This window comes from Typopeltis vanoorti, chromosome 9 (genome assembly GCF_054136105.1).
Source record: "Typopeltis vanoorti isolate ZY-2024b chromosome 9, IOZ_Tvanoo_1.0, whole genome shotgun sequence".
Lineage (NCBI taxonomy): Eukaryota > Metazoa > Arthropoda > Arachnida > Uropygi > Thelyphonidae > Typopeltis > Typopeltis vanoorti.
In genome coordinates this window covers 139,827,111-139,851,660 of record NC_143557.1, presented here as the reverse complement: position 1 = coordinate 139,851,660, position 24,550 = coordinate 139,827,111, and the positions used below count along the sequence as shown (strand labels likewise).

Below are 24,550 nucleotides of genomic sequence, written 5' to 3'. Positions count from 1 at the left end.
TTCGCCCTCCTAAGTGCTACAAGATGGATTTTTATTATTTTTTATACAAAACAAGAGAATTGTAAGGATTATTGGTGATAAAATTAAATAAAACAAGCAAATATAACTAAATTAAGAAATATATTTATGTATCGAGAAAAATTGGGGATGCTGCAGTTCCGAAGTGCCTATGCACGAGCCGTCCCTGATTATTATTATTATTATTATTATTATTATTATTATTATTATTATTATACGGGTATCTCCATGGAGTCAGAAGACTCATCGCAGGAGACCCAAACTATCCCACAATATCTATCATACTTCTTCTTGAACTCATTTACAGACGAAGTACTCACAACTGAGTCAGGCAATGCTTTCCTTCATATAAATGCAAATAATAAAATGCAGAAAAATTATCTATATTTATATAAAATTATTCCACAAAATATGAAAAATATTTCTCTCTCTTTTAACACATTAAATGAATTATTGTAAATATGTATGTGAAAATAATGTAAAATACATACTTAGTATTACTACTTATGCATATTTAAATAAGATATTTACTTAACATTATGTACTGAATATTTATAGTGAACAAAAATGTAAGAAACTTTTTCAAACTTAAAAAAAATAAAAAAATAAAATATTATTGGCGTTTAAAAATGTCCATCATTCACCTGTAGATTAATCAAACATAAAACCATTATTTGTATGCCTGATGAACGTTTAACTGTTGTAAATTTTCATTCTTTTTGGTTAATTTCAGTTTTAATCCATACAGCTTATTTTATTCTATCTTTCTTTTTTTATTTCTTCACTCCTCCATTATGCTTAAGAAACTTTTTTTTGGCGTTTCAGGTGGTAGCAAACCCAGAGTTTCCACCCCACTGGTGATCAGTAAGATACGGCAGTACAAGGAAGAAAACAGCGCCCTCTTTGCTTGGGAAATCAGGGAACGTCTTTTATTCGAAGGGGTTTGTCCGCGAGATTCCTTGCCGAGCGTGTCTTCCATCAACAGGATTCTACGTCGCACGCTAGGCAGGACTAAACCCCGCGCCTCGCTGACGATGGAAAGAAACCTGTCCACTCGTCACGCAGACACAAGCAGCACCAGTAACGTCGCAGACCACCGATGTGGCGCCACCGTAGCGTTCGAAGACGATGCGGTAATCTCCGAGGCAAAATCGTCGAAGCGAGAAAGAACTTTTCTGATTCGGGATATTCTGGACTTTCCGCGGGAAGGAGGCAGATAATGACGGCGCCAAGATACCGCACGGAACATCCCGGAGATCGAAATTGAATCCACAGCGGAACGACCGGTCAGCGAGAAATAACATATCAGTTTCAGTAACTTATTCATGTAAATATCGGAGTGATTTATGGCAGAGAACGACAGCAATTCTTCCTCGATGTAATAAATCAACGAATATGATACTGGACATGATGCTTTAACACTAAAAGCTACATTTATTTATTTATTTATGTTTTAAGTCTGGTTGGGAAATGTTTTGGCATACGAAACTAACACTGTCACACATCTTTCAATATCTAGCTTACGCATGCGTGAAATAACGCATAAATAAACCTTTTAATGTATTTTTAGCTCCCTAAAGTAACTTTACGAAGTCTGTTTTGCTAAACAAGTGTTGACAAAAATCCTCACGAATAGTAAAGGTAAGATATTTAAATTTATAGTTGACATAATAAAAACAATTCAGAGTTAAATGCATATTTATATTATATACATATTAAAGTGAGCAACTTAAAGAAAAATAAAAATGAATACCAAACGTAAATATGCAATCTACGCAGTTGATCAAGTAAACCACTCTCGTATTTACATTTTCAATAAAATATGATTTCTAAACTAAAATCAGTTAATCTGTAAAATGCATAAATAAGTTCATGAGCGGAATAATTAGAAATAATTATATCTATAATAATAATAAAGGTGATAATAAAAGACATATACATATTTTCATATCTTGGATTTTGAAAATACATTTCGCAGATTGCCACAAGTCAAATGAATATTAAAATTGCTGAAAATGGTTTTTATAATCGGCTAGTACATAATATAGCTGGCTGGCGCTCTCATTGATAATAAAGGATTGTATAAAGAGAGTGCTGGTGGGGAGGGCTGTAGGTCACAAAGAGTAAAATGATTCATTTAAACGATATTATTCATTTTGAGGAAGGTGTTCAATTGTTTGTAGGTCGGAAGAAAAGTGGTAATACCAGTTTAATGTTGATAAATGTAGCATTTTGGAATTTATTTCAAAAATATTAACTCTGCGAGTTTTTTACCATAACTGTACTTCATAATTTGTACATCGTATACCATAAGCGGCCACAATAGATATATTTAGTAATATATTTATACATAGAAAATTCTGCTGTTGAATGCCATGAGCACTTTTATGCATTTATTTACAAAAAATAAGGAAGCTTCAAGCAAAATGGAATATAAATATTAAACTTTTATTTGATTATTATTAATGCATTAACATAAAAAAGTATTTTGGGTGAAATATTAAATGATAATAAAAATTATTTTAGTTGGATAAGAAAATAAGTTCATAATTGGCTGGGAACAGACTAACATTAAAATTGCAACTTCTAAAAATTTATCGAAGTAGATCAATTCTCGATGCGATTTGAACAGAATGATGTCCCTTGTTCGGCGTTTGATTTAAATAATGCAAACAGATTTCAAAAACCATAAAACTCTTTATTTACAAGATCGAGAAGGAGTACATCCATGTATATTTACAGAACGGTTTCAAAACTTGGTTTTATGCACTTCAAGATAATGAACAGCATTAAGGTTAATTCAAAAGTTTAACGAATGAAACTGCTTTGTAAAAAATTATTTTAAAATCAGAAACTTCGACTGATGAAATTGTAAGAATGCATTTTAAAAGAGTGGGACATGGAAGTTGAGCTCCAAATTTGGCTCCGAGGTATGAATTAGTAGAAAGGGAGTTTTGAGCTTATGGGCAGAGAGCTCCTGAAAATAGAATTCTCATAAATTCGACGGGTACAAATGGCAGACGTGTGACCTCCAAGTCGGTTGTTTGTGCTGAGTATATGGCCGTTCTTGGGGTCAAACTTTTCATGAATGGAGCAGTTCAAAAGATAAATTTAGCATCTCGATGCATATGTTAGTAACGATGTCTTTTTTTTTTATCAAAAGAGTTTGACAATTCAGCGAACAGGCAGTCCACCAGCCCCCAAACAATCTGCTTGACAAAATAATTCTTTCCTAATGTGATTTGTACAATTATCCACCGTTCTTAGCAAAATCTCGCATGAGTCGTACTTGTCCATAAACATCATGCAATTTCAAACATGGGGATGAACGCTCCACAATATAATCCGTTGTTCAGAAACACCATGATACATCCTGATTTTTTTTTCTCTCTCTCAAAGTGAATGAGTGTTTGACTCAAGCTTGAACTTCTTTATTTCCTGAGGTATGGAATGAATTATCCGCTTTCCAACTTATCTATATTCAACTCGCTTCTGGATAATCTTCACGGAGTGACATCTGAAATGAAAGAAGACATATGCTCCTAAATTATATGAACCACAAATAAAAAATAAATCACATACGTATATTACTCATCTATGTTATTTCTCTCATACACTGAGTTTATCGATGATTACTGCAAATAATTTCCTGAATTAGTTTAGGCACAGTATTTGACTTCAAAATAAAAAGAGTTGAAAAGGCATTCCAACTCAAAGTATAGATTAAGGACGAATGACTTAAATGTGGAATTGTTTGCGTAAAAATAAGATGGAAAATGCGACGGAGATGAGATAGACTTACAATGTTTGCTTGTATCCTCATGGATATTATCTGCATAAAGACGAAACGGAAAAGGATCCACTTGATTTAGCTATCAAATAAAAATTAGAAACGCATATATTATACGTTTTTTAATGTTTACGCACACTGGAAAGAAGACAGCTAACAACAATTAAATTTTTTCCAAATAAATTTTAGACAAGTTAGGAATGATAAGATGGCGCTGATATTTTGTCTGAGTGTAATTATTTTACTGATGATCGGTTAAATATCAACATTATAGCCAGAGATAAATTTGGTGATTTGATAATTATTAATGTTATTATTATTATTACCATTCTCGTGGAGTCAAAGACTCATCGACGGAGACGTTTTTGCAACTAATACAACGACAACAAACCACCATATAGTCTAGCAGACTCACTGTGGTGAAATACATATCATCATGAATCTTAAATTCATTCAGACCCTTTGCATCAATGCATTCTACTCGCTCACTGCTCTCCATGAAAGAAAGAAAAAAAAAAACCTTCTCACCACCACTTGTCCAACTTCCAGGGATGGCCTTATTAGTCCTTGTCCCTCCACTTTTTCTATATTTGTTTAATCTCTCCTATACACTGAAGTGCCATCGAATCAGGGATAGGAGACGCTATGCAAATTCTGCACTGCAACTCCCACATTTACGCGCATGCGTGGACGGAACTGTAGTTATACTTAACTGTCAGCGTCGGATTCACAACGCCTTCGTGAGAAGTTTAAGCCCATGTATGTCCATCATGCACTCCAATGGAGATAGTGGGATTTAGTACGGACCGATAGGGGCTAGATATTATCTCAAATCACCTCCCATCTGAATGAGGGTTCCAACCGGAAAGTCAGTGCAAGGACTTTCCGGTTGGAACCCTCACTTCAGATGGGCAACCTTCACTTCATCGTCTCGGCTTCGGGAACCGCCAAGCTACGAGATTTCCCACTTCTAGCGGCACGACACCGGACTGAACTTGGGCTAAAGAACATCGAGACTGGACGATTGAAAATAGCGACGTGTGGCCTGGAGTGATGAATCGCGATTTAAACTGCATAGTGCCGATGGGAGAATGATGATATGGTACGCTAACTCCAGGAAGCCATGGATCCTGTATGTCCGGTCGGAACTATACAACCTGGTGATAGCTCAGTAATGGACTGGGGCATCTCCAGTTTGATGTCTTTGGGACCTGTGGTAAGTGTACCAACGACTCTCAATGCATCCGGCACGTGGAATGCATGGCCAACCATTTACACCCATTTGTGTCCATCGTTTATCCCAATGGAGATGACGTCTACCAGCAAGACAATTCTTCATCTCACATGTCCAGGCAGGCTACTGCTTGGTTTCAGGAGAATTCTGTTGACTTTGAAATAATGAAGTGGCCACCTAGACGTCCTAATTTAAATCCCATCGAAAATCTTTGGGATACCGTCGAGCAGAGTGTTTGGGCCCGTGTCCTATCACCGCCGAACTTGGACGAAGTGTGGACAGCTCTGGAGGATGCAGGGGTCGCCATACTTGTGAAACCTTTTCTCTATCCAGCACGTTACTGGGTAGCTATCTCTAATTCAGCGGCACTTCAGTGTATTCGTCTGGTTAATACCTCTCATCAGCTTGACTATTTCAATCATATTCCTCTTCGTCTTCTGTCCGCCATCCCCATCAAATCGCATCCCTTCGATCTTCAATCTGCCCTCGTTTCAAGACTGTGGATGTAGATGTCTTGAAATCATTTTATCAACTCGACTGCTTCTGTATCCTCTCCAAAGTTACTTCACCCTGTCAAATCCTGCAGACCACATTTGAAGCAATAGTCCAGATGATCAAGTATGATCAAGGCCTTATAGGATGGAACTACTAATATTTTATCTTTGTTAAAGAGTCGTTTACCTCTGTTTAGTGTCTTTAGAGTCGCAGCAATTCTCTTCATTGGCTCTATTTACTATTTTTGAAATATGTATCTTGAATTTCAATTTTCTCTCCAGCATCATCTCTAAAATCGTGCTCTCTTCCTCCAGTCCCTTTTCACAAATATAGTACGCAGCCTTCCATCTGTGGACGCCTAAGTTTAAAACCTTACGCGAAGCGACATTTAACTGGAAAATCCCCGACTAAGTAACTGTCATTCTGCCCTGATACGGTTCCACTATACACAGCTCTTCGATATCAATCAGATGTCTGTCAATAGGCAATCCATTCCGCATCTTGATATACAGATTCACACCTTTACCGTAAATATCATCTTGTCGTATAAATCTGTCATATGCTTTTGAAAAAAAAGTTAAAATGTGCATTTTCCTCATCAATTACTCTTCTTTATTATAAAAAGCAAACAAGTCATTGAACAGCGCCTTTGTCAAACATTTTCTGACCTGCACACATAATGTTATCCACATTTGTTCAAGTCTGAATATGATTTTTCACCAATATGTATCTCTATTCATTTGTAGTTCTTCTAGGATAGATATAATCTATATTTATTGATAATAAATTAATGAAGATTCATCATAGTAGGACGCGTGTATGATTATGAGAAGCGTCCTTCACATCAAGATAGTAGTTCTATGATTATGTACAATTTGGAGTGCACATATGGAGTTCTTACTGCTATGTGCAATATGCAGTATACATCTGGAGTGCTTGTGACCAAATAATTATTATTATTTAACTGATAATTATCAGTTAAATGAGTAGCAACTTTGGTCGCAAATACCTTCCGGATTAGAAGGAACCAAATGCTAGCAAAGAGAAGGAAACGACGCTGATACTTCAACATCCACAAATTAAGCTTCCATTGCGTTGACCAATTTGAAACAGAAGACTGCATCATCCCTTTCTGATGATGCTCAATCGGCTGATTCTCAGACTTTTATTGTAAATCTGTAGTTCTGTGAAGATGGCCTGCCCTCTTCACAGAACTGCAGATTTACAATTAAACTATGTGCACCGTCTGAACTCTGTTCGCTGAAGAGAAAAAAACGAAGGACTTTCAAAGAGGCGGTTGAAAGCATCATGATACAGTTGAGGATGGCGAATAGGTTTGGTCATTTGAATAGAGTTGGATGATACAAAAAGAAATCAAGAGCAGGAGAGATAAAAAGAAGAAAGGGCATTGAATTATAAACATCTAGGAGTAATGCACAGAAGAGGAAGAAAGGAGAGGTTTGAGGAAAGACACGAGATAGTATAAAGGAAAAATAGGAATGGGTTAGTATTATATGGTAATTCTATTAAAAGGAGTGACATGATGAGCAGGTGATGAAATTATGTTCTCATGGAGCGATGATTGAAGATTGAGTGATTTATTATGAATGTAGAAAAATATAATAGTTTTGTCAGATGTGAATGATTTAACAAGTTTAAGAATCAGAGAAGGTATGAGAGTGTTATTGGAAGAAGCGAAGAAAAGGAATGAGAGAGAGAGAGAGAGAGAGAGAGAGAGAGAGAGAGTAAAGATTGTCAGTTTTTTCCCTCGCGATTAGCAAAAATGAGTTAAAAGAAGGCTGTGGTTGCAGATGAGTCAATGTGCAAATTGTAGAGGAGGAATTATATGCAGTTCGTAAATGTAAGGAGTGACTTTGATGGTTTGGGGCTGACCCAAAGGGCCCTTTGGGCCAACTCCAAACCATCAAATCCATTTAAATTTTCCTAAATTTAAATGGATTTGGAGTTGGCCCTTTGGAAATAGTGTATCTGAGAGAAAGAGAACTGGTACAGAATTTGGGAAAGTAGCACTATTATGGTAATGACAGATGAGTCTGTGGTCATGTGGCGAGTGAAGGAATGGGGATTATCAAAGAACGTGGAGTGCACTGTCTCGGATCCCAATTCTGAATCGAGCAGTCAATGCAAGGTCATGCGAGTCGCCCAAGAGAATACTGCAATTTATGATTACTAATCCAGGTGATAAAATTATGATGATGTCGACTTGGGTGGGAAGATCTGTGTTCGAATCTCATCCAGAACACTCGCAAATTTTATATGGACTTTCTAACTGAGTTAGCCGATCTCACTGGGAAGTAACAGGGTTTATCCTATCACACAGCTTCTACCGGTCATGATGTACTCTGGGATAGAACAAACATGTCCTTTATAGATAAGAATGGTTTCACAAGAAAATCCCAAGAGGCAGCAAATATGATTAAAATTCCTACGCAATGCAACAGAAACCAAGGTTTGATTTTAAAACAAGATTGGTCAGCGTTTATTAAAACTTGACCAATTTCAGACCTCGGACAGAGTGAGCGTGAACCACAAAATGCGACAACAAATAGCATTGTCTCAGCTAACACGCATTAACGGTTGTATTGATCTGTTATTCGGTTTTTTAACGAACTTTTTTGATGTTCATAATAACAATAAATGAACTTGTTTTCCGTAATTTCTTATAGTTTGTGCTTTAAACTGTTAGTTTTCTTTATCCCTGAAGATGTTAGTCTTACGACTAACGAAACTTGTCGGGTTTGTTTTTTAGTACTTGTTTAGTTTTAAAAACAGTTTTTTATAATAAACATGTGGTCACAAAACCGGAATATTTATATTGAACTCCTTAATCACAGAAGCCTACGCATGAATAGGGTTTATCCTACCAGAAATCTCATGTTAATAATGCGCTCCTCCGAAAGTCATTCGGTAGTAACAGTGTCTTTTAGGTGGAAAAACTTGGATTTCATCCTGTCTATGATGCGAAAAACTTTTAACTTTTCGACTGAGGGTGAGTTAGCTAGTCTCATGCAGTGGTATGAGACTGGCTAAATGGTCACAAGTCCTCCTGTGACCAATTAACTAGAAGGACACATATAATTAGCATAGTACACTGGCCGCCTAATAGCCTTAGTTTCTTTGATCATAATTCCAGAGAGAGAGAGGTGAGGGGAAACTGAGGCATAGCAGAATTGCAGCTGACAAAAGCAGAAGTTTGGCAGGGCAGTAATAGCAGGACGGTAGAAGGTAGTAAATTTAAAGTACCTGGTGTGAGATAAATGCCAACAAGGAAAAATATATAGTCATCTGCTGCTAGGACTGAGGGTGCAAATAAAGATGAACTCAGGAAGAGTAATTATCTTGGAGGTTTTTTGGGGGAGAAAAGAAATAGAATTTTTCCACCTGCTGACAGATAATTACCTTAACTAGCACATAATGGTGGAGACTAGGAGTTTGAGAGTGTTGGATCTGGTGATAACATCACAGGATTTTCATATTCAAGGTAGCCGCCGTCTCTCCTGGAGAGAGCGGCTACCTTGGATAGACCAAACATGTAGTTGAATTTTGATTGAGAAGGGCATGTGTAGACGAGGGCTTATGACCAACTCAGAAAGAAGCTTTGAGCAGCACTATGGTATAAGAAGCTGCAAGCAAAGGGTGTTAGATAGTCGTAGAGCCAAAGTGTGTTTCAGAGTTGATCTTGCATATCTATGGTCAAGGTGATAAACCATGTGGAAATTGAGTGGATGCGCAGCATAATTAAACAGGAACTCCCAAAAAAGAAATGTTATGTGGGGAATATAAGGTGAAATGATCGGTAAGTTCATGAACAGTGCAAAGACAAGCAAGAAAAGTGACCAGCATGGATAAGAATGGCTTAATCAGATTATGAGCGGCAAAGGAAATTCCAGAGAGTTCTTTCGTTATGGGACAAGTAAAATAAAGAATGATTAGTGAGGAAAACTTTACTGCAAAAAAAGACTATGAGGCCAGTGTGGTATCTCTGTTAATTGCGTGCGTTCTTCTGGTTTGAATGTTTTGCTGGATTAAACAGCCAACCCAAATCAAGCATTCATACGTGTGCCACAGTAGAAATTTATATTTATGTAAAATATAATTCTATCTAGTGTGACACACGTGTGAATTTGTTTATGCAAACTCTACAGGTCTCGCTATACAAGAAACAACATGAGTTTCTGGGAGGAAATTTAATGAATGCAGATGGTGTGAAGTTGAGAGAAACACGAGAAAGAGTCGCTGCGTTATCTGCAACTGTATGATCACTTTTGAGGAAGTATCATCCGGACACAGTTAATGCAGTTGACTGATACTTAGAATATTACGAAATCCCAATGCGAATGAAATGGGATATCTGCCAGTATGCGTGAATATGCAACGGAATTGCCAGTGCCTTTGACTAAGGCACTGTTCTCAGCACGGACAGGGCTCACGAGAGTGATGGGGGATAAGATTGTCTCGATACATAAAAGAGGCTCCAACACAGAAATAGACCAGTACCGGTTAACGTTTTCGATGTTTTACAATTATTATAATAAAAGGATTATTTATTGTAATAAAACAATAATAATTTGCTTACTTCAACTCCTTTTTCACAGAGGGCGCTTCGAAAATGACGGGAACCGAAGCCCATGAAGCATACAATGACGATTCCCTAATAACAGAAAACGAAGAATACATAACAGAATTTACATCCAGACACAACTAACGATATGCAATCATTACTTTAAAAATATTTATTATTATTATCATTATTATTATTATTAGAGACAAGTTAACCTGTGCACAAAACAACATGAAACAAACCTGGCATCTGATCAACGAGATGCTAGTTTGTGCTCCCAATACCACCTCCTCTGAAACCATAAAACACAGCCTCATGAAAGACGCAAAGCCTATCCAACAACTAGCAAATGACTTTAACCAATACTTTGCAGACTCCATCCAACAACTGCACAGAAATATTCCCCAAATCACAAAACGTGATCCTCCGCTTGGACCACAATCAAAACAGACATTATGGTTCCCAACCATAAAAGAAGCAGAATTTTTCTCTCTACAATACTTCAAATCAAACCAAACAAAGGCCCAGGAATTGATGGTATAAGACCTAAGGATATCAAGCAACATGCAACTCGATTAGGTCCTATCTTACTAAAATTAATAAATAAAATATTTAAAACAAGACAGTACCAAGTATGCTAAAGACCGCCATAATGACACCCATATGCAAACATGGAAAAAGAAATTTAATCAGCAATTACAGACCCATAGCAACATTACCAATAATCAATCAAATTATGGAGCGGATCGTACTGAAGAAACTCACAGCATATACAGAGACCTTTCATATTATCCCCAAAACACAATATGGTTTTCAGAAAAATAAGGGAACAACATCTCTCTTGGAAGACTTTACAGACGTAATTAATACCGCCTTAGACAAAAACAAAATTGCTATGGTTGTCTTTATTGATCTAACTAAAGCATTCGATACACTCACACATCAAACCTTGTTATTAAAGCTGAGGCATGTTGGAATAGACGGGCCTCTGCACAGGTGGTTTACAAACTACCTCCAAAATAGAAAGCATATCACACGTATCGGGTCAAACCGAAGTAGAGAGCTACAAGTAACCTGTGGAGTACCACAGGGAGCTGTACTCTCCCCAACTCTATTCAACATTTACACGCACGATATTAATCAGTTACCCCTCAAAGGTAAGATAATCCAATACGCAGACGATACAGCAATAATATCCATCCATAATAACGCAAGCATAGCCCAAACAAATATGTAACATGACATAAATCTGATCGTAGACTGGCTCACGAAAACCTCCATACACCTAAACTCAGAAAAGACAAAATTAATGATATTCAGAAATCCACTGACTCGACCAGTTGATAACAAATATATAACCATCCAACATCCATTCTCCAACATAAAAAACACACAGAAAACCACTACAATCACTCATATTGATACAATACGATACCTTGGAATTTACTTCGATGCAGATATGAACTGGAATAGCCACATAAATCATCTACACAACAAACTCCGAACAATAACTGGTAAACTCTACAGCAGGAGTGTCAAACTCAATTGGACCGCGGACCATTTGCTATAAAAGTGTATCTCAACTGGGCCGTAAAAAATTTTCGACTAAAAAAACCTGCACTAATTAGAATCGAAGGGAAGTGAAAAAATTAGTATAAATAAATTGGAAAATTAATAACAAAAATTTTATTTATTCTAAGTCATTACAAGACAAAATAATAATATAATGATTATGACAACTCAAAAAAATAATAATAATAAAAAGAATATTTTTATTATATTAATAAAAAATTATTATATTAATACAATAGATAGCATTTAATCCAAATTAAACCGAAATTAAATTTTATTTGAAAAAATCAAATATTTATATATTTATTCATTCTAAAAAAAGTATAAACTCTCATTAATAACCATCACAAAAATTTACAGAGCCTCCTGTTAGTTTGGAATTTTTTGTGTTTGTGTTGAAATAAAATACTTATATTTTTTATTATTTATTTATTTATTTATTTTTGGGCGGGGGGACTCTATATTTGGGGGGAAAATGATAATATTTTCGGGTTAAAAAATATATATATATATACTTGCATAATATAATTATAGTAATTTAATTTCAGTATTTTATTTTTTTCCCCGACACTTGACAACGTTTATCGTTAACCAGCCTGCCAAAATTTGGACTCAAAGATTGAGAGCATACGACGTTCGTTATGGCAGAAAGGTTGACGTCGGTTAATCTTGATCTGTGGGCTCTTTTGTTACCTTTCATACCTGAGAATTATTGTTCACATAAATAGGTGCTTCCAAAATAACATAGAATTTTGCTGCAAACGTTTTTTATTTCCGGATATTTTTGCCCTAAATAACTGTATATTTTTGGTACACCAACTTCTTGGTATTTCTTTTAGAATGGAATCATTTTGAAAATCAATAAGTTTCATTTGAATAGAAATAGGAGCTTTTTCGAAATTAAAGGAAAAAAGGAAAAAGGATGTGTAAAAAGCGAAAAAACTTCTTGCTCCTTAAAATCTTTAAATCACCTAACAAAATCTTCTTTTATCTTTTCTAGTTTGGGACAATATTGAGAAAAGGTAAAACTTTGCAACCGTTCACACATAGGAAAGTAATTTAGAATATTCTCTTTTAAATGAATTTGAAACAAAACTAACTTACATCTAAAACTTGCCAGTGCATCATACATGTGTGTTATTAACTGATCTTTCCCCTGAAGTTTGACATTTAAATCATTCAAATGTCCTGTAATATCAACAAGGAATGCTAGATCTTGTACCCACGTCTGATCATTAAGAAGTGCAACATCATGATTTTTCATTTCTAGGAACAATTTGATCTCCTCTAAAAGTAAATAAAAGCTTTTTAGAACCTTATGACAAGATAACCAATGAATCTTTGTGTAATAAGGTAGCCCTTCAAATTCACTCTCCAAGTATTTTAGAAATTGTGCAAACTGGCGGTGATTGAGGCCTCTGGATCGGATGAAGTTCACAGTATTTGTCACAGGCTTGAGTACGCTGCTCATTTCCAATACTTTGGAGAACAGGACCTGCTGATGAATAATGCAGTGGAAAGATTGCAGTTTTGGAATGTCTTTGATACATTTCCTTTAACTTTGCTGCGCGTCTTGACACAAAACCTTTATTTTTGCCAGTCATTGCTGGAGCACCATCGGTTGTCACTGCTACGAGCCTGTTCAGAGGAAGTTGGTATTTTCCAAAATGCCCCACACGGCGTCAAAAATGTCTTTCCCTGTAGCGGTTCCATGAATGGGAATCATTTCCAAGAACTCTTCAGTAATATTCATATTGTCGTCGCAAGCCCGAAGAAAACAAAGCAACTTGAGCCACGTCGTGAATATCGAAACTTTCGTCAAGTGCAATTGAAAAGCACTGTACGTTTGCGGGTATTCCTTGCAACTGGTCACGCAGATTATCTGCCATTTCCGTTATTCTTTCGATCACAGTATTTCTGGACAAAGAAATCGCGAAATACTTGCACATTTTTGGGACATACGTTTCTTCCTGCTTTTATCATACACTCCTTAACCAAGGAACCGTCACAAAAAGGTTTGGAATGTTTCGCCAATAAATAGCTGATTTCATAACTGGCTCTCATTGCTGATTCATTATCTTTCATAATTTTTGAAAATACTTGTTGTTGACTTTGCAGGGAAATCTTCATACTTTTTAATTTTTCTTCTCTCAGTTTATCCTCAAAGAGTGAATATTGTTCTTTGTGAATTTTATCGTAGTGCCTTTTTATATTATATTCTTTGGCGACATTAATTGTTTCGTTACAAACAATGCACACAAATTTTGTCCTTTGTTTCAGTGCAGAAGGTAATTCAATTCCCATTTTTCTTGAAATTTTCTCCCCTCATCAGAAAATTTTCTTTTTCTTGTTGGCTTGGAAAGCGACATTGCCTCGGTGAGTTAGTTAGTGCCGTTTTTTATACCAGTTGTCTCTAATCGCACTAAAGAAATATATTACACAGACAGCAAATGTCTCTATACCTTATTCAGTGGTACAATAAAGCTACTTGTTTTTCTTGCATCTGCAGTACAGTGGCAGTTGGAGAAAGCGTGTTGTTTACACAACCAGCAATACGTGGCCTTGCATTATCGTGGTGCAATAAGAAGCCATTCTTCAGCAATGGACGCTTTCTTTTGACATGCTGTACCATTGTCCGTAAAACATCCGCATAGTTTACAGCCGTTTACAGTATTCTCGGGTTCTATAGCGTGTTAGTAAACAATGCCTTCGTATTCAAAAAAACATTATGGTCATAACTTTACCAGCCGATTTTACAGTTTTTGTTGGGGGTAGGCGAAGACGGATGCTTCCATTCACTGCTTTGTTGTTTCATTGTAGGGTCATAATGATACAACCAAGCTTCATCTGCTGTAATGATGCGTTTTAAGAAGTTGTCGCCTTCTTGTTCCAGTCTTTCTTTCCATTCTTTGCACACATCCACTCGATGCTGCATTTGCTCCGGTGTCAAGAGTTTGGGAATCCATCGGGCGCAAACACGTTTCAGTCCCAAATGTTCAGCCATGATTGAGTGAACACTTCCCACAGAAATATTCAGGACAACATGCAGCTGGCGTACTGTAATTCTGTGATCCTCCTTGATGATGATGATGATCACTGCTGTGTTGATCATTGTCTCTGTGATGGACGTTGAAGGTCTTCCCTCACGTTCAAGATCTTCCACATTTTGCCTTCCTTCCTCAAAAGTTTTATGCCAGCGAAAAACACTTGCCCTCGACATTGCTTCATCGCGGAAAGCTTCGCGTATTATGTTAAAAGTGTCCGATGCCAATTTTTGCAAACGCACACAAAATTTAATCGCATAACGCTGTTCCAAGGTCGCTTCCATTTCTAAGACTGGTCGCGGGTCGTAGGCGCGCCGAAACAAGCTTGCGTTTAGTCACGTGACACTGGCACATCAGCCCGTATACGCCATCTATCAACCTCTTTTGTTAATACAGACGGCAACATTTCTTTATTCCACAGAAATTAATATTGTGATGAGTGGTTTCGCTACAGTAAAATTAGTCTTATTACTTAATGAACAGCCCTCGTATATGCAAAACTTTTTAATTTCTTTTTTCATAAAGTAAATCAGGGTACAGGGGTGTGAGTCATATGCGAGGGCGACTTATATTCGAATAAATACATACCGTATTTATTCGAATATAAGTTTTATTTTATTATAAAATAATTAATAGTTCTGTTTTATTATAAAAAGCAACCATTCCTTTTTTTTAATCTTTCCTTGAGGCGTTCGGGGGCCCGCAAGAAATTGCTTTGGGGCCCGCGCGCAGCCAGTTTGACACCCCTGCTCTACAGGTTAAAAGACAGTTCCCACACGCCTAAAAACACTAATATACAAAGCACTATACCAAAATATACTAAAATACGCTATAACAACGTATGCTTTCTGTGCACCCTATAAACTAAATAGATTAATGTCGTTACAGTACAAAATGATAAAACTGATGTTTTGGGAACAAAGTGACAATAACGACTTTTTATACACTGCAATGTCAGAACACAAAATACTGACAGCAAAACATTTATGTCACTATGCAGCTTGGCTAAAACATTATTTCGATGCCAACTACAGGACAGTTAGAAATACATACCGTATAACAAGACCTCAGACTACTAATTATATCACATATAAATACAATAATCACTACGGAAAGGCCACGCGAAACTTTTACATTCCAGACATGATAAACAAATTACCTTTTTAATACAGAAACCTTACAAATTACAATAGCAAAAGAGCTCTAAGGACATACTATGAACAAGAAACACGCACCCAAAATACCATACAAACTTAATGAAACACAATATATTCGTTCGGGCTTCCAGTTCAGCGACGCATCAATACATTCCAAGTCATCGCGTGTGTGTGTGTGTGTGTGTGTGTGTGTGTGTGTGTGTGTGTGTGTGTGTGTGTGTGTGTGTGTGTGTGTGTGTGTGTGTGTGTGTGTGTGTGTGTGTGTGTGTGTGTGTGTGTGTGTGTGTGTGTGTGTGTGTGTGTGTGTGTGTGTGTGTGTGTGTGTGTGTGTGCGTGTGCGTGTGCGTGTGCGTGCGCGCGCGCGAATTTCTCAATCATAGATTTCGTAGCTTCCTAACACAGCAAACAAATCAATAAATAATAACCAACTGGTATCATCCTCAGATAAGCTTACAAATAAGCTTCGAGGATGAAAGTTTAGAAATTACATCTCATCCAAAAAAAAAGTATGTATCATATGTAACCAAATGCACGTAATGTAGGCATCATATGTAAACAAATGTAAATAATGTTGTATCATATGTAATCAAATGTATGTAATAACTGTAACAAATGTATGTAATGTAATAAAAAAATAAAATAAAAATCTATTATTAAAAAAATAATATACACTGTATATATATATATATATATATATATATATATACTCTGGGATTTTGAAATACTCTGGGATTTTGAAATCCCAGAGTATTTTAGCTTTTTCATTTTCAACCACTTTCTGGTGAACTTTATGCTTCCAATAGTCTTTAGATACCTCAAACCCATACTTTTTACATAAATGCCAGTGGATTATCTTAGCTACGTTATCATGCCTTTTACGGTACTCAATTTGTGCGATTTTGCTGCATCCACTTATAATGTGGTCTACCGTTTCTTCCTTTTCTTTGTACAATCTACATTTACTGTCTTCTTGAATTTTTTGTATTTTTGCCTTCATAAAGTTGGTTTTAATGGCCTGTTATTTCGCTGCAAAAATTACCGATTCTGTTTCTTTCTTTAGTGCTCCATTTCTCAACCATTGCCAGGTCAAGTTGCTGTCAGCGCTGTCCTCTATGCTGTGAAGGTATTTTCCATGCAATGCCTTATTTTTCCATCTTTCAGTTCTCCCTTTTACTTGGTTGCTTTTGTATTCCAATTTTGTCTCCATGGGTTTAAACAAACTCTCTTTCCTTACCTCAATTAGAAAATATTCCGTTGTTTGCTGCAGATAATCATTTAAATTTCGTTTTTCTTCTTCAATAACTTGCTTCACTTGTAATAATCCTCTACCACCTTTTTTGCGTGATAGATATAGCCTATCAATGTCACTGTAAGAATTGAGGGCATGGTGCATTGCCATTAATTTTCGAGTTTTTCGATCTAAATCGTCCATCTCTAGCTGGGTCCATTCAACAATGCCTGCTGAATATCTCAGAACAGGTATGGCCCAGGTGTTAATTGCTCTTATCTAATTTCCAGCATTAAGCATTGACTTAAGGAGTTTTCTTAATCGTCTTATGTATTCTGCTCTAGTTCTTTCTTTGATCTTATTGTGCAGAATTTGTGATGCTTCTAAAATTCCCAAATATTTCTAGCTGTCTTCGAATTTTATTGCTTTGATTATTTCACCATTGAGCAGCTCGATTTCGTTCATATCTTCAAACTTTCCTCTTGTTATTCCATCAATTGCACATTTGTCTAAGCCAAAATCCATTGATATATCTTGACTGAATATGTGTACAGTGTTTAGCAACGATCCGAGTTCATTCTCTGATTTTGCTTACAACTTCAGATCGTCCATGTAGAAAAGGTGAGATATCTTTGCACTCTTTTGCGCAGTTTGATAACCATGAGCAGTTTTATTTAAAATTCTAGTTAAGGGGTCATTGACAAGATCAACAATAGAGGAGATTATGAGTCTCCTTGAAAGATTCCCCTTTTTATGTTTACCTCTCCAATTTCTTCTCTATTCATAATCAACGTTGTTTTCCAGTTTTTCATGCTGGATTGCAAACATTTTTGCACGTTTTCGCTAATACCGAATAGTTCTGTACATTTTAAAATCCAACTATGAGACACCGAATCAAACGCTTTTTTATAATCTATCCAAGCCATATGAAGGTTGGTTTTTCTACATTTGCAATTTTTCAGAATAATTTTATCAATCAGCAATTGGTTTTTTGTGCCCCTTGAATTTTTGCTGTTACCTTTTTGTTCAATTAGGAGAAGAGAATTTGCTTTAAGATAGCTGTATATTTTATCAGCTAGTATGCCTGTGAGTAGCTTAAAAGTTGTTGGCAGGCAGGTTATTGGTCGGAAGTTTTCTGGGTTTGGACCTTTTTCTTTATCCTTTATGATCAGTAATGTTTTCCCTGCTGTGAGCCACTGTCCTTTGCTTTTTTTTTTTCTATTTATATATACTGGTTAAGCAAATAATTACCAAACCTACAACTTATGTATACCAAACAAAAGAGGAGGTGGCATTGTGGCATTTATCAAAGAAAAATACAATGTGACTGAAAAGCAAACTCATTTCGAACATGCGGAAACACTAATTTTGGAAATCACAAATAGCCACAATAGTATCAAATACACAATAAGCATAATATACAGACGCCCAGATAATAATCCACTCAGCTTTCTTCACGAGTTAGAAACATGGCTAAGTGGCACGAACCCCGTACAACATACAGGCTGATCCTAATAGGAGACATTAACATAAATACTCTTGACCACGCTTCTTCAACCACTAACACATATCTTGATATACTAAGTCAGTACAACATTAACTCTACCATTAACTCCCCAACAAGAGAACAAATACTCAACAACTCAATAACACAATCATGAATTGATCATATCAACATACAGGCCATACATATATATCTTCATCAGTAATTAACATCAAAATTGCCGATCACTACTTTGTCTCAACTTCGTTTTATTACATTACCTATCCCCCCCTTCCCACCACCACAAAAGTCGAGAAAACTCGATCGCACGAAAGAGCATTGTCGATAACGACGTAAAAAATACAGACTGGAATTCCCTATTTAAAATAAATGATCCTGTAACATTATACGAGAATTTTCAACTAAAGTTCACAGAAATATACAAAACAGCAACAAAACCTACACAAATGAGGCGACAAACAGACAACAATCCATGGATAAATGACGACATACTAAATACTATTACTGTAAACGAAAATCTATGGAAAAAACTTAAAAAGTCAACCAGTAACACATTTACAAACCTTATACAAAAACACAAGAAATCAACTAACAACAAAAATTCGTAGGGCAAAAAGACGCTACTACTTCCAAAAATTCATGGAATATAACGACAACATTAAGCAAACATGGGCTACACTCAACGAATTAGTAACTCGAAAAAAGAAAACTTCAGTACAAGATTTTATTGCAAAACGCTTCGGCCAGGACACAAATCAAGAGGAACTAGCAGACTCATTCAACCATGCTTTCACAAACAACATCACACAACTCAAAAAAGACAAACTACCAACGATCAACAAAATACTACCGACACAAAGTCAACAACAAACTATACATCTTCCACCAATAACAAAACAGGAACTGAAAGAAGCAATTCTACAACTAAAACCAAAGACCACTCCAGGAATAGACAAAATAAGACTCACAGACCTTGTAACACACTTTGAACAAATAAATCCAATACTTTTGAAACTCGTGAACATAATATTCGACACAGGCATTATTCCACAACAACTAAAAACTGCAGTAATTACGGCAATATACAAACACGGCAAAAGAAACGATACTCAGAACTACAGACCAATAGCTACCCTACCAGTCATCTCAATAATTCTTGAAAAAATAACACACACCAGACTACAGAACTATTTACAGAAGTACAACATCATCTCACAATACCAATATGGCTTTCAGAAAACAAAAAGCACCATCACTTTATTAGAAGACATCGCCGACACAATCAACCAAGCGCGCGACAAAAACAAGTACGCCGTCCTTATACTGCTCGACCTAACCAATGCATTTGACACACTTGAACAGGACATACTACTCACCAAACTATACTTAATAGGTATAAGAGGAACACTGCATACATGGTTCAGGAACTAACTCTCAAACAGAACACAAGTAACAAAAATAGGTACATGTCACAGTCGGGGTATACAAATAAAACACGGTGTACCTCAAGGTGTCATATTATCACCCACTCTATTCAACATATACATTAATGATGTCCATAACATATCCATAAGAAGTCAAATATTTCAGTATGTAGATGACACTGCACTACAATCCGCACAGACATCAATACGGCTCTCTGCAAAGCACAACAAGACCTAAATGAAATCACAACATACTTCCACCAAAACTCAATTCTAATCAAACGCACCAAAACACAGATGTTGATAATACATCTGTGTTTTGGTGCGTTTACAACCTAAGAATCATACGCCCCGCATCGCTATCGATACACTGTCTCACATACCGCTGCATTAACAACAAAAATACCTGCCAATGTTCCGAAATCAAACCTGTAACGCATGCAAAATACCTCGGTCTCTATATAGATTGCCACCTTAAATGGACAAATCATATAGAATACCTACACACCAAACTCCGGATCATCGCAGCTAAACTCTTCCAAATAAAAGACATTATTCCATCCAACATAAAAAAAAACTCCTATATCCCGGTATCTGCGAATCGTACTGAGATACGGAATAACAGTCTATGCAAATACATCAAACAGCCACTTAACAAAATTAGAAACACTACACAGGAAAATCGTGTCAACAGTGATCTGGACACCTTACACGCAACAACCAATATCAGACCAGCATATGGCGACACATAGAATTCTGAGCATTAAAAACCTGAAACACTACATGACATTAACAAGGAATTACTTCAACATCACCTATCGAAACAACAGAGACGCATATCGTATAACACGACCTACAACAACTCTCTACATCCCCACACCCTTCAACAACTCATACGGTTCTTTTGTGAGATCACATCAGATACCCACGCTACTCAACAACCTACCAAGAAAGTTAAAACACGTAGATAACTACAGAACATTAAAAAACGAACTCTGGAAAATATACCAACAAAGTTAAGAAACCATTAACACTAATATACACATCACAAATCACCAGCATCCAATGCCAACATCCAATACATAAACAGTAACAACAATATAAATAGTGGAGCTTAAATCCCACTCTCTTCACAAAAGCTAACCCAAGCTTCGAAGTAGGTGGGATTAACTTGCCTCTCAACCACACATAATCCTCATAACCAAAGAAGCAGAGTATGTAATAAAACAGTTAGTAAAGTATACAACAATCAAGAAGATACTGATTATTATGTGATAATATCATTGATATAATACTCTTATTGAACATGAAAAAATAATGTGATATATCTTATAATTAAAAAATTATATAACAAAAAATTATTATATAAAAAATTCTGAATAATCTTCATTGTTAATATTAGAAGAACATGTGTTGTAAATACATATTATAGAGGCAAAAAAAATACTATTAATAATTTTAGTTGAAATCAATGTATAAAATGCAGCACTTAGAGCTGAATTCTGTAAAATTATAAGTTGCAATGTCACTCAAGATGTCTAGTGTATGCGTAAATATTTCAGCAATCAATAAATTACTGTTACTATTAAAAAAAAAATTTAAAAAAAAAAATAATATTATTATTATTAAGCATAATGTAAACTCGATTCAACCTTTAATTAATGTTAATCTGGCTTAAACTGCCTTTAGAATTAACTTAATTATTTTCATGATTGTGAATCAAGTCACTGGAATATGAAAGCACCAATCATTTCACTCCGTGGTAAGCCTTAAAATATGTAGTAGATAGAATTACTTTATGTCGAGGGAAATTATATATTCTGTTACTCTCTTATGTGTAGAAATATAATGTATAAAATATGTTTAATTCCTTGTCGAACAAGCTAGTGATTTAATGTCATCTTTTCCCGTCAAAATATGCCATAATAAATTATTTATTTTATTGTTGTTTTGTTTCTATTTGTTTTGCATTTATCCACAGTATTTTATTAAAATTTGGAATATTTACGAAAATGTGTAATTATTTAAGTTTTCATTTAAACAGAAACTTTTAATATTTTTAATAATTAGAGAACTGTTACCATTCATAATGATTACGCGTCGCAATATTGCACCACTTTCTTAGACTAACATACAACTCAAAGCGCCTTGCAATGACAGATGACATCATAACGGTAATTGCTGCTGTGGCAATGTTCGAACGGATCGCTCATTAAAAATAAAGTTTCATAACAATCGCAGTAAAATGAAAACAAGTCAGTTTCTTCAACAGCTATGAGTTGAATGATGGGGTCCAGGACGTTTTATATTACTTAAATTTCACTGTACAGTATTCTGTTTTAACAGAAAACTAAAGGAAAGTACCAGTATATTGCAATACTCGAGACAGCAACATCATGTCGCAATGTGTGAACTTGACAAGTAAAGTTTTGCCAAACAGGGTTGGAGGCAACAAATCCAGGAGGGCAAGGCTTCATTGGGGGCTGTAGAGTTATAAGACGAAGAAGAAGAAAGAAAATTACGAAGTAATTTTTTTCTTAAATGTGCTTCTCATACAACACTTATTCAATCACTAGCACCTAGAATGATTTTATTCAGTTCGCCCATATAATAACTTTGCTCTAGCTGGATGGAATTTCTGCTAATATTTGTCCCAATTTAGGATTACCTCGTAGACCATTTTAGTGCCCAAAAGAGGTAGAATGATTCGAAGCAATACAAAGCAATTACAGCAACACGGCTTCAGCTGCTGTGATAACTGATGATTTCACTATACAAAAATGCTATTAGGAAAGCAGTTTTGAGGATTACCAACGTGTTTACCATAATTCTTCATTTATTTTTATGCTTCTTCTCCTTTTTCTTCCCACGACGCAGTAGTTTAAGATTTGTAAACAACTGTATGTTACGGTATATATCCGGCTCACCACATGCACATCACGATTAATATTTAATATTACAATCCTCCTTGGAGTCATTAGAAAAATCTTGGGAGATTCGCCATAACACTTCTTAAACTCATTCACTACGTGCATCCACCATCTTATTTGTATTCTATGCTCCTGCCATTCTTCATGCAAAAACCTCTCTTGCTCACTACATCTTTTCTCAACTTCCACGAATGACCTCTTGTCCATGTTCCCTCTCCTCGTCCTACTATATGAAAATTCTCAGTGTCACCCCTGTAAATACATCTCAACAACTTAAATGCTCGATCCCCTTAAAGACTGCATGCTTTCGGTGTAACTTCATAACCAGCGTTTGGCAGTACCCACAACATTTTTGTTATCTGCCTTTGCATCACCGCCAACGTTATCTCCTTCCCCCTTCATATTCCCGTAATCAGATATGAGCACAGCAATGTGGACGTGGTTTGATCAGAGTTCACTATTCATTACTTATTCGTTCACTTTTCCAACTTATTTAAATCCTAAGGAGCCATGACATTGGCGATATAACAAAAAATCCTCCATAGGCTCACGTAATCTGCAAACAGCTGAATATCTTCGTGCAATTCAGTAAGAATAATATTGGCAGAAAGGTTTAACAGTAATGATACCAGCACTGACCCTGTGAAACCCACTTGTAGAACCCTAAGAAGCTTGGCATTGCTCTCCCATACGATTGTTCGATATCATGCGGTCATTTTTCCATCCAGTCCACTTAGACTGATATTTAAATCCGTGGATTGCACCTTAAACATCAAATATCAACTTATCACGTGGACGCCTGTCAAATGTTTGAAGAATCCAGAAAAATGGCAGTGCATGCCTTTCATTATTTCATTCTAAAAGGCAAGCTGATTATTGAAACATGCGCCTTAAGAAATCCAGTTTTATATAATAGCTCTTACTGATTTCTCCACAGCCACTTAAGGAATAGAATTGCCGTATAGTTTAGTGCCTGCACTTTACCACAATCCTTATGCAATGACACTATCTCACCTTCCTTGCAAGATTATTTTATGTTTCTTGCAAGATTGTCTTACCTTCCATTTGCAAGACTTTCATTAAAGTCTTATGCCTAGAGTAAACAAGCAGCTTAAGTTTGCGATCCAGCGATGCTCTATGAATATATGTGGTTATGATGTATATAAATGTTTCTGACTCCTTCTCCATCTGTATTATATACAAATGCTTCTAACTCTATTTGTTGGTACTTTGGAAGTAGCAACAAATTAAACGCCACTCGGTACAGAGCAAATACCAAGTTTCTCATTAACAGTTTATATGCGGTGCTAACGTGTTGCCAGACACACATTGGCTCTGCTTTCACGAATTAAAATGTGTACGCCTTGATATTTTTTTTACTGGTAGTCTGCACTGCATTCAGATTTTCCTGACTGTATATGAAGAAGAAGTACAATTTACAATTTAGAGCCCGTCAAATTTTGCATCATAAAAACAGGGTAAAATATATGCATGTATGTGTGTGCGTGTGGAGGTTGTATGCGGTTTCCCCCTGCTTTATTGACAGTGCATCTTTCACAAACGATTATAGAT

The 24,550-nt window shown here is 36.0% G+C and overlaps 1 protein-coding gene across 1 annotated transcript in view; it reads right to left on the bottom strand.

Moving 5' to 3' along the window:
• Positions 1–2,695: 2,695 nt before the first annotated feature.
• Positions 2,696–24,550, bottom strand: part of LOC150103624 (uncharacterized) — a 64,563-nt gene continuing 42,708 nt past the window's right edge. The window contains exons 24-26 of the mRNA XM_090398347.1: positions 10,135–10,209; positions 3,821–3,890; positions 2,696–3,535 (exon numbers count right to left, since the gene is read on the bottom strand). Of these exons, the coding sequence (XP_090254473.1) occupies positions 3,522–3,535; positions 3,821–3,890; positions 10,135–10,209 (159 nt within the window). The 3' untranslated portion in view covers positions 2,696–3,521. The remainder of the gene's footprint in view (positions 3,536–3,820; positions 3,891–10,134; positions 10,210–24,550) is intronic.